This window comes from Physeter macrocephalus, chromosome 8, assembly GCF_002837175.3.
Source record: "Physeter macrocephalus isolate SW-GA chromosome 8, ASM283717v5, whole genome shotgun sequence".
In the NCBI taxonomy this organism is placed as follows: Eukaryota; Metazoa; Chordata; class Mammalia; order Artiodactyla; family Physeteridae; genus Physeter; species Physeter macrocephalus.
The window spans coordinates 47,119,667-47,140,143 of record NC_041221.1 but is presented as its reverse complement, the minus strand read 5'-3'; the positions used below and the strand labels follow the sequence as shown (position 1 = coordinate 47,140,143).

General features: G+C 37.9%; 1 protein-coding gene and 1 pseudogene across 2 annotated transcripts in view; one reads left to right on the top strand and one right to left on the bottom strand.

The window, feature by feature from the left end:
- Positions 1-20,477, bottom strand: part of WDR70 (WD repeat domain 70) — a 318,682-nt gene that overhangs the window by 242,594 nt on the left and 55,611 nt on the right. For both annotated transcript variants that reach the window (XM_028492854.2, XM_024119956.3), the window contains exon 7: positions 14,041-14,174. In XM_028492854.2, coding sequence (XP_028348655.1) covers positions 14,041-14,174 — 134 coding nt within the window. The remainder of the gene's footprint in view (positions 1-14,040; positions 14,175-20,477) is intronic.
- On the top strand, positions 15,331-16,435 carry LOC112064228 (nucleotide triphosphate diphosphatase NUDT15-like; annotated as a pseudogene).

Below are 20,477 nucleotides of genomic sequence, written 5' to 3'. Positions count from 1 at the left end.
GTGTCTGGCCTTACATTGAGGTCTTTAATCCATTTTGAGTTTATTTTTGTGTATGGTGTCAGGGAATGTTCTAATTTCATTCTTTTACATGTAGCTGTCCAGTTTTCCCAGCACCACTTATTGAAGAGGCTGTCTTTTCCCCATTGTATATTCTTGCCTCCTTTATCAAAGATAAGGTGACCATATGTGCGTGGGATAAAGCCCAGAGATAAACTCTGGGCTTTCTATCCTGTATGCAGAAAATTATCAGACACTAATTAAAGAAATCAAAGATGATACAAATAGATGGAGAGATATACCATGTTCTTGGATTGGAGGAATTAACATTGTGAAAATGACTATATTACCCAAAGCAATCTACAGAGTCAATGCAATCCCTATCAAACTACCAATGGCATTTTTCAAAGAACTAGAACAAAATATTTCACAGTTTGTATGGAAACACAAAAAAAACCCGAATAGACAAAGCAATCTTGAGAAAGTAAAACGGAGCTGGAGGAATCAGGCTCCCTGACTTCAGACTATACTACAAAGCTACAGTAATCAAGACAGTATGGTACTGGCACAAAAACAGAAATATAGATCAATGGAACAGGATACGCTACTTTTAACAGGATTATTAGGAAAGGTCTCTTTGAAGAGCTGACATCTGAGCTGAGACACAACTCAAGAGGTCACTGGTTTTCAGTTAATGAGACAAAATACACAAATTATGCAACTTGATGACAGTTATAGAGGGTAACAGAAACCCAGGAAATTAAGCAAAAAAAAAAAAAAATCCTTAAGATTACATAAATTTACAATGAAAATATCAAAGGAGAAAATATATTCAGGTACATAGTATATATATATATCAAAGAATATTAACTGTGCTTTCCCACACACCTTTCACCTCATATTATAGCTTTCTGGTGATGCACATGACCCCACACCGACTTCCATACAGACCATGTCAACAAACTTCTTTCTCATTAGTAAACCACAAGAAAGTTCTGTCATTCCTAGGACTATCTTGACATACCAAGAATGACTTGTGATTTAATTAACCTACTAATTTTACAAATGAAGTTATCTTCTAACTTTTTCTTTCCTATTGATGATATCCAAGATTAGCTGCAAACAAAAAAAAGCTTGTTATGCAAAAGTGAAGCAGCTAGATGGATTTGATATTATACTTTTCTTCTCAAGTAGAGTCTAATTAATGATGCCACTGATCAGTGACATCTACGGGAAAAAAAGTCATATTTGGCCTTATGGTTACTTACCCTAAAAGTTGCAAAATCTAATAGTTTCAAAAATAGTATTACTATGGAAACTCATAAAGCGAGTTTACCAATTCACTAATAATTATAAAAAGTTCAATCAAAAATATTTTGTTATTAACTTGAATTCAATTAATGAGCTATTGGCCAGAAGAAATGAGACAGTTACAATGATATGATTACTGAAATTTATGTAACTCTGCTTCTTTACACATTAACTCATACACAAATCATGAATCCAGTTTTATAAGAGGAACCTTTATCCATCTTCAGTTTCTTTTTCACAACTGATAACATGAAAAACAAAAGAAAGCATAAATGCCCGGAAAAAAAACACTAATCTATCACACAATTATGTTAAATATTATGCTGCATAAGTATCAGCTGTAAACTAATTTTAAAAACTTTACCTAAAACCTAAAATAGTATTACTTCAGTTATCTGGCAAAGGCAGTAAATAAAGTGTTAAAATAGGGTTTCCCTGGTGGCGCAGTGGTTGAGAGTCCGCCTGCCGATGCAGGGGACACGGGCTCGTGCCCCGGTCCAGGAAGATTCCACATGCCGCAGAGCGGCTAGGCCCGTGAGCCATGGCCCCTAGCCTGTGCATCCGGAGCCTGTGCTCCGCAACGGGAGAGGCCACAGCAGTGAGAGGCCCGCGTACCACAAAAAAAAAAAAAAAAAAAGTGTTAAAATAAGTAAGGCTTACCGATAGATGAACTTAAGCAAACACACACCACACCTTTGACTATTTCTGATGGCACTTACTCTAAATGGTTTTAATCCCTCTGTGCCTATGCATAACATAGTGATTAATGGCACAAACTCTACAATTAGAATGCATGCATTCAAATCTGTCCTATCACTTACTGTATGACCTTGGGCTAATTAATTTTTAAGCCTCCATTTCCACACTGTCAAAGGGAGATAACAAACATACCTATGACATAGGGCAGTTAGGAGAATTAACTGATATAAAGAATTTAGCCAGGCTCAATAAATGTTAGCTGTGATAATGATATACATTATTAATATTACTATTAGGTAAACAGAACATATCTTTGTTCTCTAGCAAAAAAAAAAACTTATCTCTGTATTAAATAATATACACACCTCGTATCTAAAACTCAAAATATAAAAGGGTAAATAATAACACATTTTCCTTCCACCTTGGTCTCCCAGATAATCAGTTCTTCTCCCTATAGACAACTAGTGTTATTGGTTTCTTGTGTACCTTTCCAAGAATATTTAATGCATATATAAGCAAATAGTCTACATTATTTTTTCCAAGCTTTTTAAAAAACTATGTACTATTCCATACTGTGCTTTTTTAACTCAATACATTTTGAAAACTGTTCCACAACTGAACCCTTCCTCAATGCCTTAGGTAGTGCATTTAATTTCAGTAATAATACCTTCCTTTTGATTGGAAAGTATTTTAGAGACCACTTTGTGATGATAAATAATTTTATTATATTATTATTTAACTGAGTATGAACATATAACTAGGCTCCTTTTACTAACAACTCTTACAAGAGTATAGATTTGCAATGAATTTAAAAGAAAACACTGATCAGGACTTCCCTGGTAGTGCAGTGGTTAAGAATCCACCTGTCAATGCAGGGGACACGGGTTCGAGCCCTGGTCTGGGAAAATCCCACATGCCGCAGAGCAGCTTACCCCATGCGCCACAACTACTGAGCCTGCGCTCTAGAGCCCGCGAGCCACAACTACAGAGCCCATGCACCACAACTACTGAAGCCTGCACACCTAGAGCCCATGCTCCGCAACAAGAGAAGCCACCACAGTGAGAAGCCCGTGCACAGCAACGAAGACCCAATGCAGTCAAAAAGAAATAAAAAGAAATTTTAAAAAAAGTAAACACATCACTCTACTCCCACAGGAATGATTATCATCAAAAAAAAAATAACAAATGCTGGTGAGGGAATTCCCCGGCGGTTCAATGGTTAGGGCTCTGTGCTCTCATTGTCAAGGGCCTGGGTTCGATCCCTGGTTGGGGAACTAAGATCTCATAAGCCACGTGGTAGAGTGGGGCAGGAGGACGTGGAATTGTTGGTGAGAATTTAGAGGAACTGGAACCCTTATATATTGCTTGTGGGAATGTAAAATGGTATAACCACTTTGGAAAACAGCTTTCACATTATTAATATGTTAAACATAAATTTACTATATGACCTAACAATTTGCAGTTTAGGTTAAAAGAAATGGAAACATACGTCCAAAGACTTGTACACAAATGTTCAAGCAGCATTATTCATAATAGCCAAGAAGTGGAAAAAACCCAAATGTCCACCAAATGGTGAATGGACAAACAAAATATGCCATATATATATATAGATATATAGATATATATGCCATATGCCATCTATCTATCTATCTATCTATCTAAAATGGAATACTAGTCAACCATAAAAAGGAACAAAAGTCCTGATATATGCTACAACATGGGTGAACCTCATAAATACTATGCTAAGGGAAAGAGGCCAGACACAAGAGACCACATATTGTATGATTCCATTTATATGAGACATCCAGAAAAAGCACACCTATAAAGCAGAGTAGTGGCTGCCTAAAGCCGGAGGTAGAAATGGAGAGTGACCACAAATGGGAATGAAGTTTGTTTTGGGGTGATGATAATTAGATTGTGGTCATGGCTGCACAACCCTGTAAGTTTACTCAAAACTACTGAACTGCATGCTTAAAATGAGTGAATTTTATGGTATATAAATTAAACCTCAATAAAGTGATTTTTTTAAAGCAAATACTAAACCAAAATAACCAATGAAATTCAAATTAATTTTAAGATGTTGTTTTCTGACACAACACTACAAAGAATGAAACAACTTCTTTATTGTGAGACAAACTGATTTTATCCTTCTGCCACGGTCCTTTAATCGGCCATCAGCTGAACAAGTTAATGAATACCTGTTGCCTGCACTAGCACAGGCCTATTTTGCTGTGTTACAGCGATGAACCAGTCTTCCCACCAAGTGTCTCTATTATAACTACTATGAAAATTTTGTTCATACAACACTTTATGACAAAACAGGCTTTCACTTGGCATTTATATATGAAGGGTGTCTCTGCTCCCTTCTCATGAGGCCATGGCAACTGAAAGTGAACAGAGCATTTGAGCCCAGGTGATTTTAAACACAAAGGTAAACAAATGCAGGCATTAGCATTGTGCCAAATGGTTATCAAAATGAAAAAAACAATTTCTAAATTAATAAAAAGAATTAATGAGCCCCTGAGAATATGCCCATAAACCCCCGTCTGAGAAACCTGTAATGTGCCAAGTCTCAGGATTTACTGCAGTATGCAGGGCTGAGTGACCTCACGCTGAACAGTCACAGAGTTGAGCAGTTCCAGTGAGTGCCCATTCACAGAATGCTTTGGGAAGACAATCTCCACAATGCATGGTCCAAAACAACTGTGTCTTCAGTTATGGATCTTTGGTGGACTTCTGAAGTGGAAACTTATTTTAACATTTATATGAATAGCGATTTTAAAGCAACAAACACCTGATGAAAAATAGTAGCATTCATCCACTTGAAAACGCTGAACATCTGACACAAACGATGAACAAACTACTGAAAACCATTATCATATAGTAATTAAACCTGCAAAAAAATTTCTCAAAAGTGAATGTAAGTACACAACCACTTAAATCAATACTTACTACGTATGAAATTGTGTTACATCTGACTAAAAAACACTTTATTGACTAAATTATCCCAGAACTTAAAGCAAGAACCAGGCTTATAAGTTTCCAAACTAATGATTAACTTGTTAGTCTGTTAGCAGACCAGAAGATCAGAGTAGAGGAATACAATTTATTTTCAACAATTAAAAAAAATTCATTCTATATGTCCCATTGAGTTTCTTTTTTACTTTTGCATATTGAATACAGGCAATTCTTGCTTTGCATGGTTCTGATATGCATGAATTTCAGTCGCCATGTTTAGATAAATAATACCAGGCCCCAACAACATGGTTCAAATTTCAGTTACTATGGTATATTAACTGTAAGTAATTGCATACAGCACAAATTTTGCTACTAGCACTTCAGTCCAAAAATCACTCTATAAATAGCAGCTGTGCATCCTGATCAATGACCAATCACACCACTTCCTCCAAAATCTGTCCCTGATTGGTCACTGTGCATGTGTTACTCAGTTCATGCACAGATAGCAAAGCACATAATTGTGTTGCCTCCCTTGTCTCCCAGGGATCAACCCATGTGACACTTCACAAAACGGATAATCAAAAGACGGTTATTTGACAATGTCAACATTTTTAAATGTGCACAAAAGGCATTTCATTTCTTGCTATCTATTCTTGAGAAACACGCAGTTTACACATATGCCCAATGCAGTATAGAGGTAATCATTTCATCATTTATTCAGAATAGTGAAAAAGTGACCATAACCCAAGTCCATCAAGGGGAGAGTAGCTAACCAGTGTAGTGGTTTTCAAAGTATGTTCTCAGATCAGGTACGTCAGTAGCATGTGGGAACTTGTTAGAGATGCAAATTCTTGGCCACACCAGACCTAAAGAATCGGAAACTCTAAAGGTAAGGTACAGCATTTAATATTTTAACAAGCCCTTCAGATGGTTCTGATGCCTATTAAAGTTTTAAAATCACTTAACTATGGTAAATTATACATAGTATGCTATGTAGCACTTAGAAAGAATATAGTAGTACACATGTAGTCTTATTAAAAATCTCCAAGCGATATTGTGAGAAAAAAATTATGGAATAACAACGATCCGATGCCATTTATGAAAATAAATATAGAATATACAGTTTTTTGATAGATACATTTGATATTTGTTGATAACTGCATGGAAAAACCTCAAAAAATATACACCATAATGAAAACAGTGATGAAACCTGAGAAAAAGATTAAAATGAAGATGATAAAGGAAGAACTTTAGTTTTATCTGAAATGTTTTAATTTCTGTATGAAAATGGTATTTATGTAGTACTTGATTAATTAAAGTGTTTTAAAAAAGAAAAGAATAGAGAGTATTTAGTCATTTTTAAAAGGGCTGAGATAAGAAATTCTTATTTTGGCTACCTAAGTGATCCAAAACTATTCAATATTTAATGACAAGTTTTACTTCATCTACATTTCTTTTTTATTTTTTATTTTTTTTTGCATAGAGGATACAACCAAAGGGTTTGTGATCCCAAGGATTCTATTCTATTATATATATAGGTTTAAATTCTTAAACCTATATATATAATTATTAAGAATCTATGAGGAAACATAAAGAAAGTAAAAAGTGACTAGCAAATTGGATCAGAGAAAATGTGGTACTGATTTTCACTAAATGACAAAGGAAGACTTTAGAAACCAGAGATCTATAAATCTAATATTGATACTGGGTAAAAGTCCAAACAAGTTACCAAACAGACTTCAAAGTACAAAAAAAGAAAGATGCATCAAAAAGAAGTTGAACAACAAAAGAAAAGCATTTTTTAAAATTTTATTTTTATACTGGTAGATCAAGGAAACATTTAACATCAGTCTTTCCAAGGTGGCCCAGGAGAGTGAGAATCAGGCTAAGAATATTACAGCATCAGAGTCCTTTGGAGAAATTCATCAGAGGTGCCCCAAATCCAGAATACCTTACCGCAGTTTCACCCGTAACTTTAGAACTTCTGCCTTCCCTCCTGAATGGCTATGGGGGTCCTTTGTGTGTGAATACCTCTTTGAAACCCACTTATTCATCATAATGTTGCCTCCTGAATATCAGCCGAATTCTGACATCTGCTATTACAGGTGAGGAGATAGTCTGAAAACAGTATAATGTGTTTTTATATCTTTAAGACAGTTAACAAATTCCCTCAAGTTTTCTTGGTAGATGATATAGAAATAATGTAGATGGGTGAAAAAAAAGTTATGGAAGAATTCAGCTGAGTAATTGGTATGCATGGATTCTCATGTGAGTGAACCACTTAATATAAAAAGTTGTTTAACAGATCAAAGTCAAAACAAAGAAAGGTTTCTAATGGCATACTAAAGTCTGACTCTTGCCGTATTTAACAAGTTATCAATTGAATGAGAACTTATTGCACATTTATCAAATTGGCAATTGGCAAAAACCAAGGGTCTGGTCATTAATAAACTGGATGTCAGAATCCAAAACTGGAACAATGAGCTAATAAAATAAAGAGAATGATATTGAAAGCAAAAAAGGAAAGAAAAAATGTAAATACCTGCACTGCATTTTTTTCCTTATTTAAAATTTTAATTTAAATTTATTATTATATAATATAGACACACCACACACACAAATAAATTTAACAAAGATCATTTGTGGCCTGTAAGGCCGAAAACACTATCTGACCCTTTACAGAAAATGTTTGCCAACTCCTGGTCTTGACTAGTAAGTCTTCCTCAAAAATATGTTCTATCTTTGAATTTGAGTATAAAAATCAAAGACATTAAGTAAACATTCTGTAATATTAAATTTAAATTTGAATGGGGATACAGATTAATAATTCTGAAATTATTTTACATGTATACTGGGGTTAAACAAATATATAAATGGATGGGAGGTAGAAGTGAGGTTTCTCACTGGAGGAAAGTGTAAGTTTCCAAGACAGAAGAAGAGGGAAGGCTAGAATGAATCAATGTGTACTGGATTAGAGTCAGAGACTTCAGTATGAACTCATGTTTAGCTTAATATAAATGCAAAAGGATACAGAAACAATTACACATACAGCGCATACATAGGTTAGTACACAGGCATAAACTTCCTAGCTCTGTTGAGAAGGCCTAGAAGCAGTGACACCCCAGGGACAACAAGCACAGGAAGAGCCTAGATCCTTTTTTTCTGATATCATTCTCCAAAGAAATATGACTAATTCTAGGACGGGGTAAAGAAAATGAGTTTGGAACATCTCATAGTACCCAAAAGTAAGGAAGTATAAACAAACAGACAAAAAGGCATGTCAAAGAAAAGAACACAGGAGGCAAACTGAAAGAGCTCACAATGGCCACAGCTGAAACAATCTGAGCAATAAAATAAATAACACAGTATTGACTTATAATTCAAGGTATAATAGAAATGAATAAATAAACAAACAAACATTCTTCCTTGCAGAAGAATTCCAAGTAGTTTATGTAATTATCACCCCCTTCAGGAGGTAGAGCTTAATTTTTCCACTCTACTAAGTGTGAGCAGCATTTGTTGACTTGAATGTTGAATGGCATATGGAAAGGTGAGGAAAAGGTAACTCTACAGTGGAGAAACCTTAAAAACATGATAGCATGTACCCCTGATATGTGACAAGAAGGGCACTTCACCTCTGTGATATTCAGCCCAAAAACCCACAGCCTCAGTCTAACAATGAGAAAAACGCCATTAAAAAATAAGTCAAGGGATATTCTATAAAACACCTGATGGATACACCTCGAAACTGTCAAGTCATGAAAAATCAAAGAACAACTGAGAAACTATCATAAACCAGAGGATACTAAACAGACATGAAGACTAAATGTAATGTAATATCTTAGAAGGGACATTAGTTTATAAAAAAAGTGAAATCAAAATAAAGTTTGGCATTTAGCTAATGATAATGTACCAATGTTGGTTTAATTATCACAAATGTAATGTGACATGGTAATGTAAGATGTTAACAATAGAAGAAACTGGATTAGGGTTATACTTGAACTCTGGACTATCTGTACATCTTTTCAGTAAATTTAAAAATATTCAGAAATTTAAAGTTTACTAAAATTTTGAAATGGAAATGTCAATATGATCTCATCATTTAAGCACACACACACTTATCTATATTTTTCACCTCTTTCCACTGAAAAGGTCAAGAAGTAATGATACCCCAATATCAATGAACATGTGTAGCATCCAGATTTGGTCTCTGAATACCATTCCCACTAACAAAACAGGTGTCTGTGGGGAAATGCTCACTCTGGGACCTGGAAAGGCACGTACTGGGAAGCCTACAACATGTTGTTCCAGAAAATAAGTAAGCTTTTAAAGACTAATGAGGTCATGTCAAAACTACATAGCAATCAGGGACTCCCAATGGCCAAATCTGAGACACTTTAAACATCAAAAAGAATAATGACTGGGACTTCCCTGATGGCACAGTTGTTAAGAATCTGCCCGCCAATGCAGGGGACATGGGTTCAATCCCTGGTCCGGGGAGATCCCACATGCCGCGGAGCAACTAAGCCCATGCGCCACAACTACTGAGCCTGCGCTCTAGAGCCCGAGAGCCACAACTACCGAGCCTGCGCACCACAACTACTGAAGCCCGCATGCCTAGAGCCCGTGTTCTGCAACAAGAGAACCCGCTGCAATGAGAAGCCCGCGCATGGCAACAAAGAGTAGCCCCCACTCTCCACAACTAGAGAAAGCCTGAGTGCAGCAACAAAGACCCAACGCAGCCAAAAATAAATAAAAAATTAAAAAAAAGAATGACTGCAATTGACTGAAACACATGAAAATTGTAAAATCATAAATACCAGTAATGAAAAAAGAAAAACCGGGCTTCCCTGGTGGTGCAGTGGTTGAGAGTCCACCTGCCGATGCAGGGGACACGGGTTTGTGCCCCGGTTCGGGAAGATCCCACATGCCGCGGAGCAGCTGGGCCCGTGAGCCATGGTCGCTGAGCCTGCGCGTCCGGAGCCTGTGCTCCGCAACGGGAGAGGCCACAACAGATAGAGGCCCGTGTACCGCAAAAAAAAAAAAAAGGAAAAGCAAAAAAATTTTTTTAAAAACTATCACCACGAATAACAGCAACAACTCATTTATCAACACCAACCCGTAAGCTAAAAATGAGTACTAAAAGGGAAATAACTAAGCATTTATCCTGACTCTCCAGTAGGAACTGTATTTCAGGGAAACCAAATAACATCAGGCATGAGGAAAAGTACTTCTCTTAGAAGAATGCCAGCAAGTGAAAGCAGATGAAACAACAGAATTAGAAAATCACTATCTTGGGCTTCCCTGGAGAAAAAAAAAAAAAAAAAAAAAGAAAACCACTATCTTGCAGCCCTCGATGAAATAAATGATTCAGGTATGAATAATCAATGGATGCTAAACTTATTAAGTGAAAGGATGAATAGAATCTGGATATTTACATGGTACCAAGATATCTTCCCCCCAAAGTTCTTGCCTATCTCACGTATGTAGTATTAACTTTACAATGGAGGAATCAGATGTCCCAACTTACTCCAGGGATCAGTCTTAATTGCTAGTCACTAATAGTGACAACAACCAGACAATACATGCCATCTGATGTGAAACAATATGGATTACAATCAAGCCTTTGGATCTTTTATAGGAAATACTGGAGATAAAGAAACAACTTAAATAATACCAAAAGGAAGCAATCAGAAAATCAGGAAGGAAGAATCTCATAGAGGATGACTAGACTTGTCTGTTTAACAAAGTTATGGGAAAGAAAATGGTTAAGGAAGGGTCAGTGTAGATTAAAAGAGATGTAAGAGAGATACAAAATAGATGTGATGTGTATTACTTGACTGGATCCATGTCTGACAAAGCAGCATTAAAACACATTTTCAGGGACTTCCCTGGTGGTCCACTGGGTAGGACTCCATGCTCCCAATGCAGGGGGACGAGTTTGATCCCTGGTCAGGGAACTAGATCCCACATGCATGCTGCAACTAAGTCCACATGCTGCAACTAAAGATCCTGCCTGCCGCAACTAAGACCCGGCACAGCCAAAATAAATAATAAAATAAATAAATTTTTTTTTAAAAAAAAACACATTTTGAGGGCAAATGGGGAAATTTAAATACAGAATGTTTATTGGAAATATTAAGGAATTCTGAAGAATTTTGTTAAAAATAATAATGGAACTACATTTATATAAGAAAGGGTCTATCTTTTTCAAAGATAACACACTGAAGTATTTCAAAGTGAAAGGTGTGTCTGTCTTTATTTTTCTTATATTAAAGAATAGTTGATTTATAATATTTTATTAGTTTCAGGTGTACAAACAGAGCAATTCAATAATTTTATAGATTATACTCCATTTAAAGTTACTGCAAACTAATGGCTATATTTGCTTATGCTGCACAATATATCTTTCTTGCTTATTTATTTTATACATAGTAGTTTGTATCTCCTTAATCCTATACCCCTATCCTGCCCCTCTCCCCTTCCCTCTCCCCATTGGTAACCACTGGTTTATTCTCTCTATCTGTGAGTCTGTTTCTGTTTTGTTACATACAAACAGTGCCTTTACTTTTAAATAATTCAAAAATTACAAAATGAGATGAAGCAAATAAAGAAAAATACGTATAACTTAAATCTAGGAAAAGGGTAGATGGCTATCATACTAATCCCTCTGTTTTTCTCTCCATTTGAAATCTTTCTTACAGTAAAAAGGGAATTATAGATGAATATATAAATAGATATAAAATACACACTGAGTCACAAAAACATCATAAAAAGCAGAGTCACATTACTTTGAGGTTAGGGGCAAGTGATGGCAAAGTTAAATAGTTTTCATGATTTAAAGGAGTAACATTCACATAATGTTTGCAATATTAGCGTTTTATATTAATTTTATATGAATTGTCAAGAATTCTACTTCTTCCCAGATGGGAAGCTCACAATTACATACAGGATGCAACAATTTAATTACAGAAGAGGAAATAAGCTTATTCTTGGCTTTTTCTGCATTTTCAATTACAACAGTGTAGCAAATGACATAGTTTAGTGAATAATAGAGCACTGGCTTGAGACTCATAAGATATGTATTCCACTCAGAGCTGATCATTGATATAGCACTGCATAGTCCTGAACAAGTCACCTTATAGTTGTAAAGGTAGAAGGAGTGCACAATCCCTATATGAATCAAGAGACTATCATGTGGGAAAAAGGGATATAAACAACATATTTTAAGTACTTTTTTTTTTTCTTTTTTTTTGCGGTACGCGGGCCTCTCAGTGTTGTGGCCTCTCCCGCTGCGGAGCACAGGCTCCGGACGCGCAGGCTCCGGACGCGCAGGCTCAGCTGACATGGCCCACGGGCCCAGCCGCTCCACGGCATGTGGGATCTTCCCGGACTGGGGCACGAACCCGTGTCCCCTGCATCGGCAGGCGGACTCTCAATCACTGTGCCACCAGGGGAGCCCAGTACATTTTTAAACGGTCATCATGGGGCTTCCCTGGTGGCGCAGTGGTTAAGAGTCCGCCTGCCGATGCAGGGGACACGCGTTCGAGCCCCGGTCCGGGAAGATCCCACATGCCGCGGAGCAACTAAGCCCGTACGCCACAACTACTAAGCCTGTGCTCTAGAGCCCACGAGCCACAACTACTGAGCCCATGAGCCACAACTATTGAAGCCCGTGTGCCTAGAGCCCATCTACCACAAGAAAAGCCACCACAATGAGAAGCCCCCGCACTGAAACAAAGAGTAGCCCCGGCTCGCTGCAACTAGAGAAAGCTCGCACACAGCAACGAAGACCCAACATAGCCAAAAATAAATAAATTAAATAAATAAATTTATTTTAGAAAAAGGTCATCATACTACCTCAAGATAAATGTCACTATTATAAATCATAAGAGCTATTTTAAATATAGCCATCATTGGAGATACTCAGTTTTGTTTTTTTTTTTTTCCTTTCAATTGATCATATATCTGTTAAGGTCTATTTAGGGAATTCTCAAATCTTTACTACTAGACAGCTTAAGAGTTATGACTTCAAACTTTACAAATCAATAATGATTTGTAGAACACTGACCAGAGCCACTTTAGTCAGCAAGGTTATTTTGCTAGATAACTATATAACTGCCAGAGAAATTTGAGGTCTGACTCAATTCTGATCCACATAAGACAGACATTTATTATGTAAATATTTATTGGCAAGTAAGCACAAACAATTCATATGATCTATTCTGCAGGCTTGAGAAAAATCCCAGCATCTCGTTTAGATGCTCCAACCACCATTTTCACAAAAGGTTCACTGTTGAGCAAACGCTCAACAGTCCAGAGACAGGAACTTTCTCCATACAGTTGATGAAATCCAGAGTTTACAAGTGGAGATTAAACAAAACCCCTAAGAGTTCAGGTTGAAGGCAAAACTAGATTTACACCCCATTCATGCAAGAGTAAGAAACTGAGTCAGAGTAATTCAGCTAATCCACATATCTTGAATATTTTTAAATCTCATCATTGAAAGCTCATTTCCAACATACATTATGCAAGTTAACAGATAGTTTCACCAATAAAATCCATTTCTGATATCCAATACGCTAAAAGATCAACGATGGTCAAAAGTAGAAATAAGAGGGTGGCTTATGGTAGCAACATGTAAAGTCCTTTTTAATATAATGCTAGCCGACCATACCTGCACAATGCAGCACCAACTAGCACTTGGCTTAACATATGTTGTACACACATATATAATATTACACAGTATTTAATGAAGTGTTTTAAAATAAACTAGGCTAAGTAACAATTTCTAAATTAAAATATTTTTTAAAAAACAACGAAAGACAGAAAATGTCTTTAAAACATAAATTAATGAAACTAAAGGAAATTTACTAGAGAATAAATTAATGAAACTAAAGGAAATTTACTAAAGAAAAGAAACATAAAAGGTACACTTCGCTTTCATCTGAATAACGAATGTAGTATATAGTCATGTAAACCTATCGTATTTTGGTAAAAATCATCATAAACGGAATTCAAATAACAAGAGACTCTGTCTTCAAATATGAAGGCATTAAGTTGCATAATACATACCATTCACAGGGCTGAAGGGATCGAAATGCCTTAAAAGAAGCATCCATTCCAGCGAAATCCCAAAACTTAACATCATAGTCATATCCTCCAGTCACCAAACGGGCACCTGAGGGATCCAGACCCAAAGCAGAAACCTGGTTTAAAAAAAAAAAAAAAAAATGGAGAAAAGCTACTTATTGTCTATTATAACCCCATTTCCTTTCTCTAACCCTACCTCCTACGTTACAGGCACTGTAAATATAGATCACCACTGCTGTTACTTCTGAAAAGTGAAAATGGAAAGCACCTTCTATATTATGTGGCTTTGTTATTAGGAGTATTATTTCTTTGAAATACAAGAAAATATTTTAGTTTAATCTAATCAGTAGCTTCATCCCAACTTATCTACCATGTACTCAGAATAGCTGTCATATGATAAACTAAGTTGCTTTAGTATATAAGTAGAAATCTTACAAACAATTCAGCTTTTTCAATAAACAATTTTGAGGAAGCCTTTTAAGATTGTTTGACTATCACTAAATGAATAACACATGAATCTAAAATTCCCAAAATGAGTAATGCCAATAGGAACCATAAATCTATTTAACAAAATAGAGCAAAGTAGAAATTATTATCTTGTGCATTTGGCTAATTGTTTAGTCACCTTAAACAATTATTTTTAAAGCTGAATTTGTAAGTAACTAACCACATTATAATATCACTTATACTGGTTCCATAAAATATTTGCTCTCCCTGTGAACTTTTCAAGGTTCAATTCACATACAAATATCCAACGTGTAACTCACTGTTCTTGAGCTACATTTATCATTCTTGTCAAAGCGGTTAGTCCCTGGATCTACTGACCTCTCAGAAGGAAAGACTGCATTAGGAATATTAAATGTGATTATCATATACATGAGACAGTAAAAGGATCATAGTTTTATATAAAGAAAGGCACTATAAATCAATCCTCCAAACAGACTTGAAATGTTAATTAAATATAACAGAATTACTGCAATCAAAACCAGATACTGACAAAATAATTTATACTCATTTCAATTACTACCTGTGAATACTGATTTCATAATATAATGGAATTATATACAAATACAACGAATAACTTGTTATATGTTTAAATTAGATAGGTACCCTAAATGGGTTAAAGAAAGCATACAAATGAGAGCTATCATTTGAATGCCTGAACAATATGTCTTAAAACAATCGAAAATAAAACTAAATAAACATTAGTTTTTAAAGTCTAAGAAGTGACTTGCTACCACCAACTACAAACTTACTTGCTTCCATGTCCACTCTACCCTTCTTCCCTCCTGTTAAAATTAAAGAGGTGTCCCTCCGCCTGATAAAGCTAACCCCACCAGTGTTCATCTCCCTACAATGTAATTTGAAATTGCAAATTCATTTGTGACTTGTCTATTCTATTCCTGTCCTCCCCTCCAGAGTGTAAATTCCGCTCCTACCCCATGACCACCAGTGTGGAGCCACCGGGGCCAAGGCCCTGAATCAGGGTGGGAGGAATGGTGACCAGCTGCAGGCATCCTCACTGTTCTCCTGGGGAAAAGGACAGTGTTGTTTGCAACCTGCAGTTTCCAACTTCCTGGTGGTCATTTGGACTTCAGGGTAAACTGGGAAGAATGTGCCCAAAGGGAAACCTGGGGAGAAGCAGTTCTTCACCTAAAAAACGTTCACCGTTGTGAATTCTTTTTTTTTTTTTCACTGTGCTGCGCGGCATGCAGGATCTTAGTTCCCCAACCAAGGATCAAAACCGTGCCCCCCAGCAGTGTAAGTGCAGAGTCCTAACCACTGGACCGCCAGGAATTTCCCTTTTGTGAATTCTTTCACTGAGGAAGAGAATTACCATTATGTCACTATATTAATGAAAAAAGAAAGGGATGTGATTCATAATTTAGAACCAAAAAATGTAGAACCTAAAAAAAAAAAAATAAAAGTAGGAAGTATATTCCTTGGGAAGAATTTCCTCGACTGGACCAGCTTTTCTGGGCATTAGGTTGTTTAAAGGAACAAGGCTATGATCCTTCTCTGGATCATCTGGTAGGATACAAAGGAAATGATCTCTTAAGTGACCAAGAAGATTCTTTGATTTTTAAAAAAAAAGACAAAATAAGGCCTAGCTAAGGAATGGAAGATAATCTAATTTCAGAAAAACTCCCATTTTATCTAAAAAGTTCCAAAAGATTGCCAGTTTATTTGCAAATTTTTAATATAACCACCACCTTTTCAGCCTTTTCTTGTGAAAATTTTCCTAGGATATGTGACTGCAGTACATTCAGACACAGAATAAGTGATAATTGGTGAGACTATGGTTAATCTGCTTTCTATATCTCCCTGTGATATTTACTGTGCAGTCTGTCATCAGCAGCTTACATGGAATAGAGTGCAACAGAATTTGCCTTAGCATTTTAGTTCAAATAGAAATTCTAATTCAAATACTAACACAGTAAGCCTATGGCAGAATTTATCATGTTTGTCGATTTTCCTCTTTTCTTTTATTAAAAAAAAATAGGAGTAGGGGGCAGTAATATACTGTGAGAGTCCTTGCTAGAGGCAAAAACTAGAGAGAAGAGGACAGGCCATTAGGGTATATTTCCCAGGTTTGTGACTGAGAATCCAAACCAAGAGAAGTGAGACAAACCTCTAGGATCTGTATCCTATCATGAACAGGCCATGTAATTTTGGATTTCTTGCTTAATCTCTCTGATATCCAGTGCCTTTACATGTAAAATGAGGAGATTAGAATACAGCAGTGGTTCTCAAAGTGTGATCTGGAGGGTCCACAAGACCCTTTCAAGTGTACTCAAGATCAAAGCTATTTTTACAATACTAAGACATCATGTGCCTTTTTTCCAGAGGCTACAGGATGTGTGATATTGTAAAAGACTGAATGAAAAAAAGCAGGTATGATAAATCCAGCCCTCTTCTATTAAGCCAGACATTAAAGAGATTTGCAAAACTGTGAAATAATACCACTCTCCTCATTAATGGGTTTTTTTTGCTTTCAAAAAAGTAATTTTTCATAAAAATTATTTATGTTAGCATGTATCAGCTTTTCTTATTTGTAAGTGAGTTAAAAACTCTAAAAACTAGAAGAAAAAAAAAAGAGTGTAAATTCCATGTGGACAAAGACCATCCTTGTACCCAGCACAGTGCCTGGCACAAATCTGACACTTAATAAATAACCCTTTCAAAAAAGGAAGGAGGACTGTAAATAAAACAAACACATACAAAACAAACAGCTATGCAGTTTGACAAATATAAGATCAATTACCCTCTATCAGGAAAGAACAGGATAAACTACAAAGTTCACTTTTTTTAATCTAAGAACAGAAGAAAGATGGCAAAGACAGGGCAAAGCGACAAAATGAGATCTTCAATGCTACCATTCTGAAGTATCAGGATGTTGGACTTCCCTGGTGGCTCAGTGGTTAAGAATCCACCTGCCAATGCAGGGAACACAGGTTCAATCCCTGGTCCAGGAAGATCCCACATGCTGCAGAGCAACTAAGCCCATGTGCCACAGCTACTGAGCCTGTGCTATAGCACCAGCAAGCCAGTTACTGAGCCCACGTGACACAACCACTGAAGGCCCTGCGCCTAGAGCCCATGCTCCGCAACAAGAGAAGCCACCGCAATGAGAAGCCCGCACACTGCAACAAAGAGTAGCCCCCACTCGCTGCAACTAGAGAACGCCTGCACACAGCAAAGAAGACCCAATGCAGCCAAAAATAAATAAATAAACAAACAAACGAACAAGTAAAGTATCAGGATCTCTGTGGCTGCTTATATACTCCCTTTATTATCCACCAAAAGGCTATGAAAGGTAATGAGTAACATAGAAAACAGAGCTCTGGCGGAGCTTCAAGATGGCAGAAGAGTAAGACACGGAGATCACCTTCCTTCCCACAAATACATCAGAAATACATCTACATGTGGAACAGCTCCTACAGAACACCTACTGAATGCTGGCAGAAGACCTGAGACCTCCCAAAAGCCAAGAAACTACCCATGTACCTGGGTTGGGCAAAAGAAAAAAGAAAAAACAGAGACAAAAGAATAGGGACGGGACCTGCACCAGTGGGAGGGAGCTGTGAAGGAGGAAAAGTTTCCACACCCTAGGAAGCCCCTTCCCGGGAGGAGACTGCGGGTGGCGGCAGGGGGAAGCTTCAGAGCCACGGAGGAGAGCGCAGCAACAGGGGTGCGGAGGGCAAAGCGGAGAGATTCCCGCACAGAGGATCGGGTGCCGACCAGCACTCACCAGCCCTAGAGGCGTCTGCTCACCCGCCGGGGCGGGCGGGGGCTGGGAGCTGGGGCTGGGAGCTGAGGCTGGGGCTTCGGAGGTCGGATCCCAGGGAGAGGACTGGGGTTGGCTGCGTGAACACAGCCTGAAGGGGGCTAGTGTGCCACAGCTAGCTGGAAGGGAATCCGGGAAAAAGTCTGGAGCTGCCGAAGAGACAAGAGAATTTTCCTTGCCTCTTTGGTTCCTGCTGCACGAGGAGAGGGGATTCAGAGCGCCGCTTAAAGGAGCTCCAGAGACGGGCGCCAGCCACGGCTATCAGCACGGACAACAGAGATGGGCATGAGACACTAAGGCTGCTGCTGCCGCCACCACGAAGCCTGTGAGAAAGCACAGGTCACTCTACACACCTCCCCTCCCGGGAGCCTGTGCAGCCCGCCACTGCCAGGGGCCCGAGATCCAGGGACAACTTTCCCGGGAGACCACACAGCGGCCTCAGGCTGGTGCAACATCACGTTGGCCTCTGCCGCCGCAGGCTCACCCCGCATCCGCACCCCTCCCTCCCCCCGGCCTCAGTGAGCCAGAGCCCCCGAATCAGCTGCTCCTTTAATCCCGTCCTGTCTGAGCGGAAGAACAGATGCCCTCAGGCAACCTACACGCAGAGGCGGGTCCAAATCCAAAGCTGAACCCCCAGAGCTGTGCGAACAAAGAAGAGAAAGGGAAATCTCTCCAAGCAGCCTCAGGAGCAGTGGATTAAATCTCCACGATCAACTTGATGTACCCTGCATCTGTGGAATACCTGAATAGACAACGAATCATCCCAAATTGAAGAGGTAGGCTTTGGGAGCAAAGATATATATATTTTTTTTCTCTTTTTCTCTTTTTGTGACTCTTTGTGTGTATGCGTCTGTGTGTGATTTTGTCTGTACAGCTTTGCTTTTACCATTTGTCCTAGGGTTCTGTCTGTCCGTTTTTGTTTTTTTTTTAATTACTTTAAAAAAATTTTTTCTTAATAATTATTTTTTATTTTATAACTTTATTTTATCTTCTTCTTTCTTTCTTTTTTTTCTCCCTTTTATTCTGAGCCATGTGCAGGACAGGCTCTTGGTGCTCCAGCCAGGCATCAGGGCTGTGCCACTGAGGTGGGAGAGGCAAGTTCAGGACACTGGTCCAAAAGAGACCTCCCAGCTCCACATAATATCAAAAGGTGAAAATCTCCCAGAGATGTCCATCTCAATGCAAAGACCCAGCTCCACTCAACGACCAGCAAGCTACAGTGCTGGACAACCCATGCAAAAGAACTAGCATGACAGAAACACAACCCCATCCATTAGCAGAGAGGCTGCCTAAAATCATCATATGGCCACAGACACCCCAAAACACACCACCAGACGTGGACCTGCCCATCAGAAAGACAAGATTCAGCCTCATCCACCAGAAAACAGGCACTAGTCCCCTCCACCAGGAAGCCTACACAACCGACTGAAACAACCTTAGCCACTGGGGACAGACATCAAAACAACAGGAACTATGAACCTGCAGCCTGCAAAAAGGAGACCCCAAACACAGTAACTTAAGCAAAATGAGAAGACAAAGAAGCACACAGCAGATGAAGGAGCACGGCAAAAACCCACCCAACCTAACAAATGAAGAGGAATTAGGCAGTTCACCTGAAAAAGAATTCAGAATAACAATAGTAAAGATGATCCAAAATCTTGGAAATAGAATAGAGAAAATACAAGAAATGTTTAACAAGGAACTAGAAGAACTAAAGAGCAAACAAACAGTGATGAACAAAACAATAAATGTAATTAAAAATTCTGTGGAAGGGATCCATAGCAGAATAACTGAGGCAGAAAAATGGATTAAGTGACATGGAAGATAAAATAGTGGAAATAACTACAGCGGAGCAGAATAAAGAAAAAAAAATGAAAAGAACTGAGGACAGTCTCAGAGACCTCTGGGACAACATTAAATGCACCAACATTTGAATTATAGGGGTCCCAGAAGTAGAAGAGAAAAAGAAAGGGACTGAGAAAATATTTGAAAAGATTATAGTTGAAAACTTCCCTAACATGGGAAAGGAAACAGTTAATCAAATCCAGGAAGCACAGAGAGTCCCATACAGGATAAATCCAAGGAGAAACACGCCAAGACACATATTAATCAAACTATCAAAAATTAAATA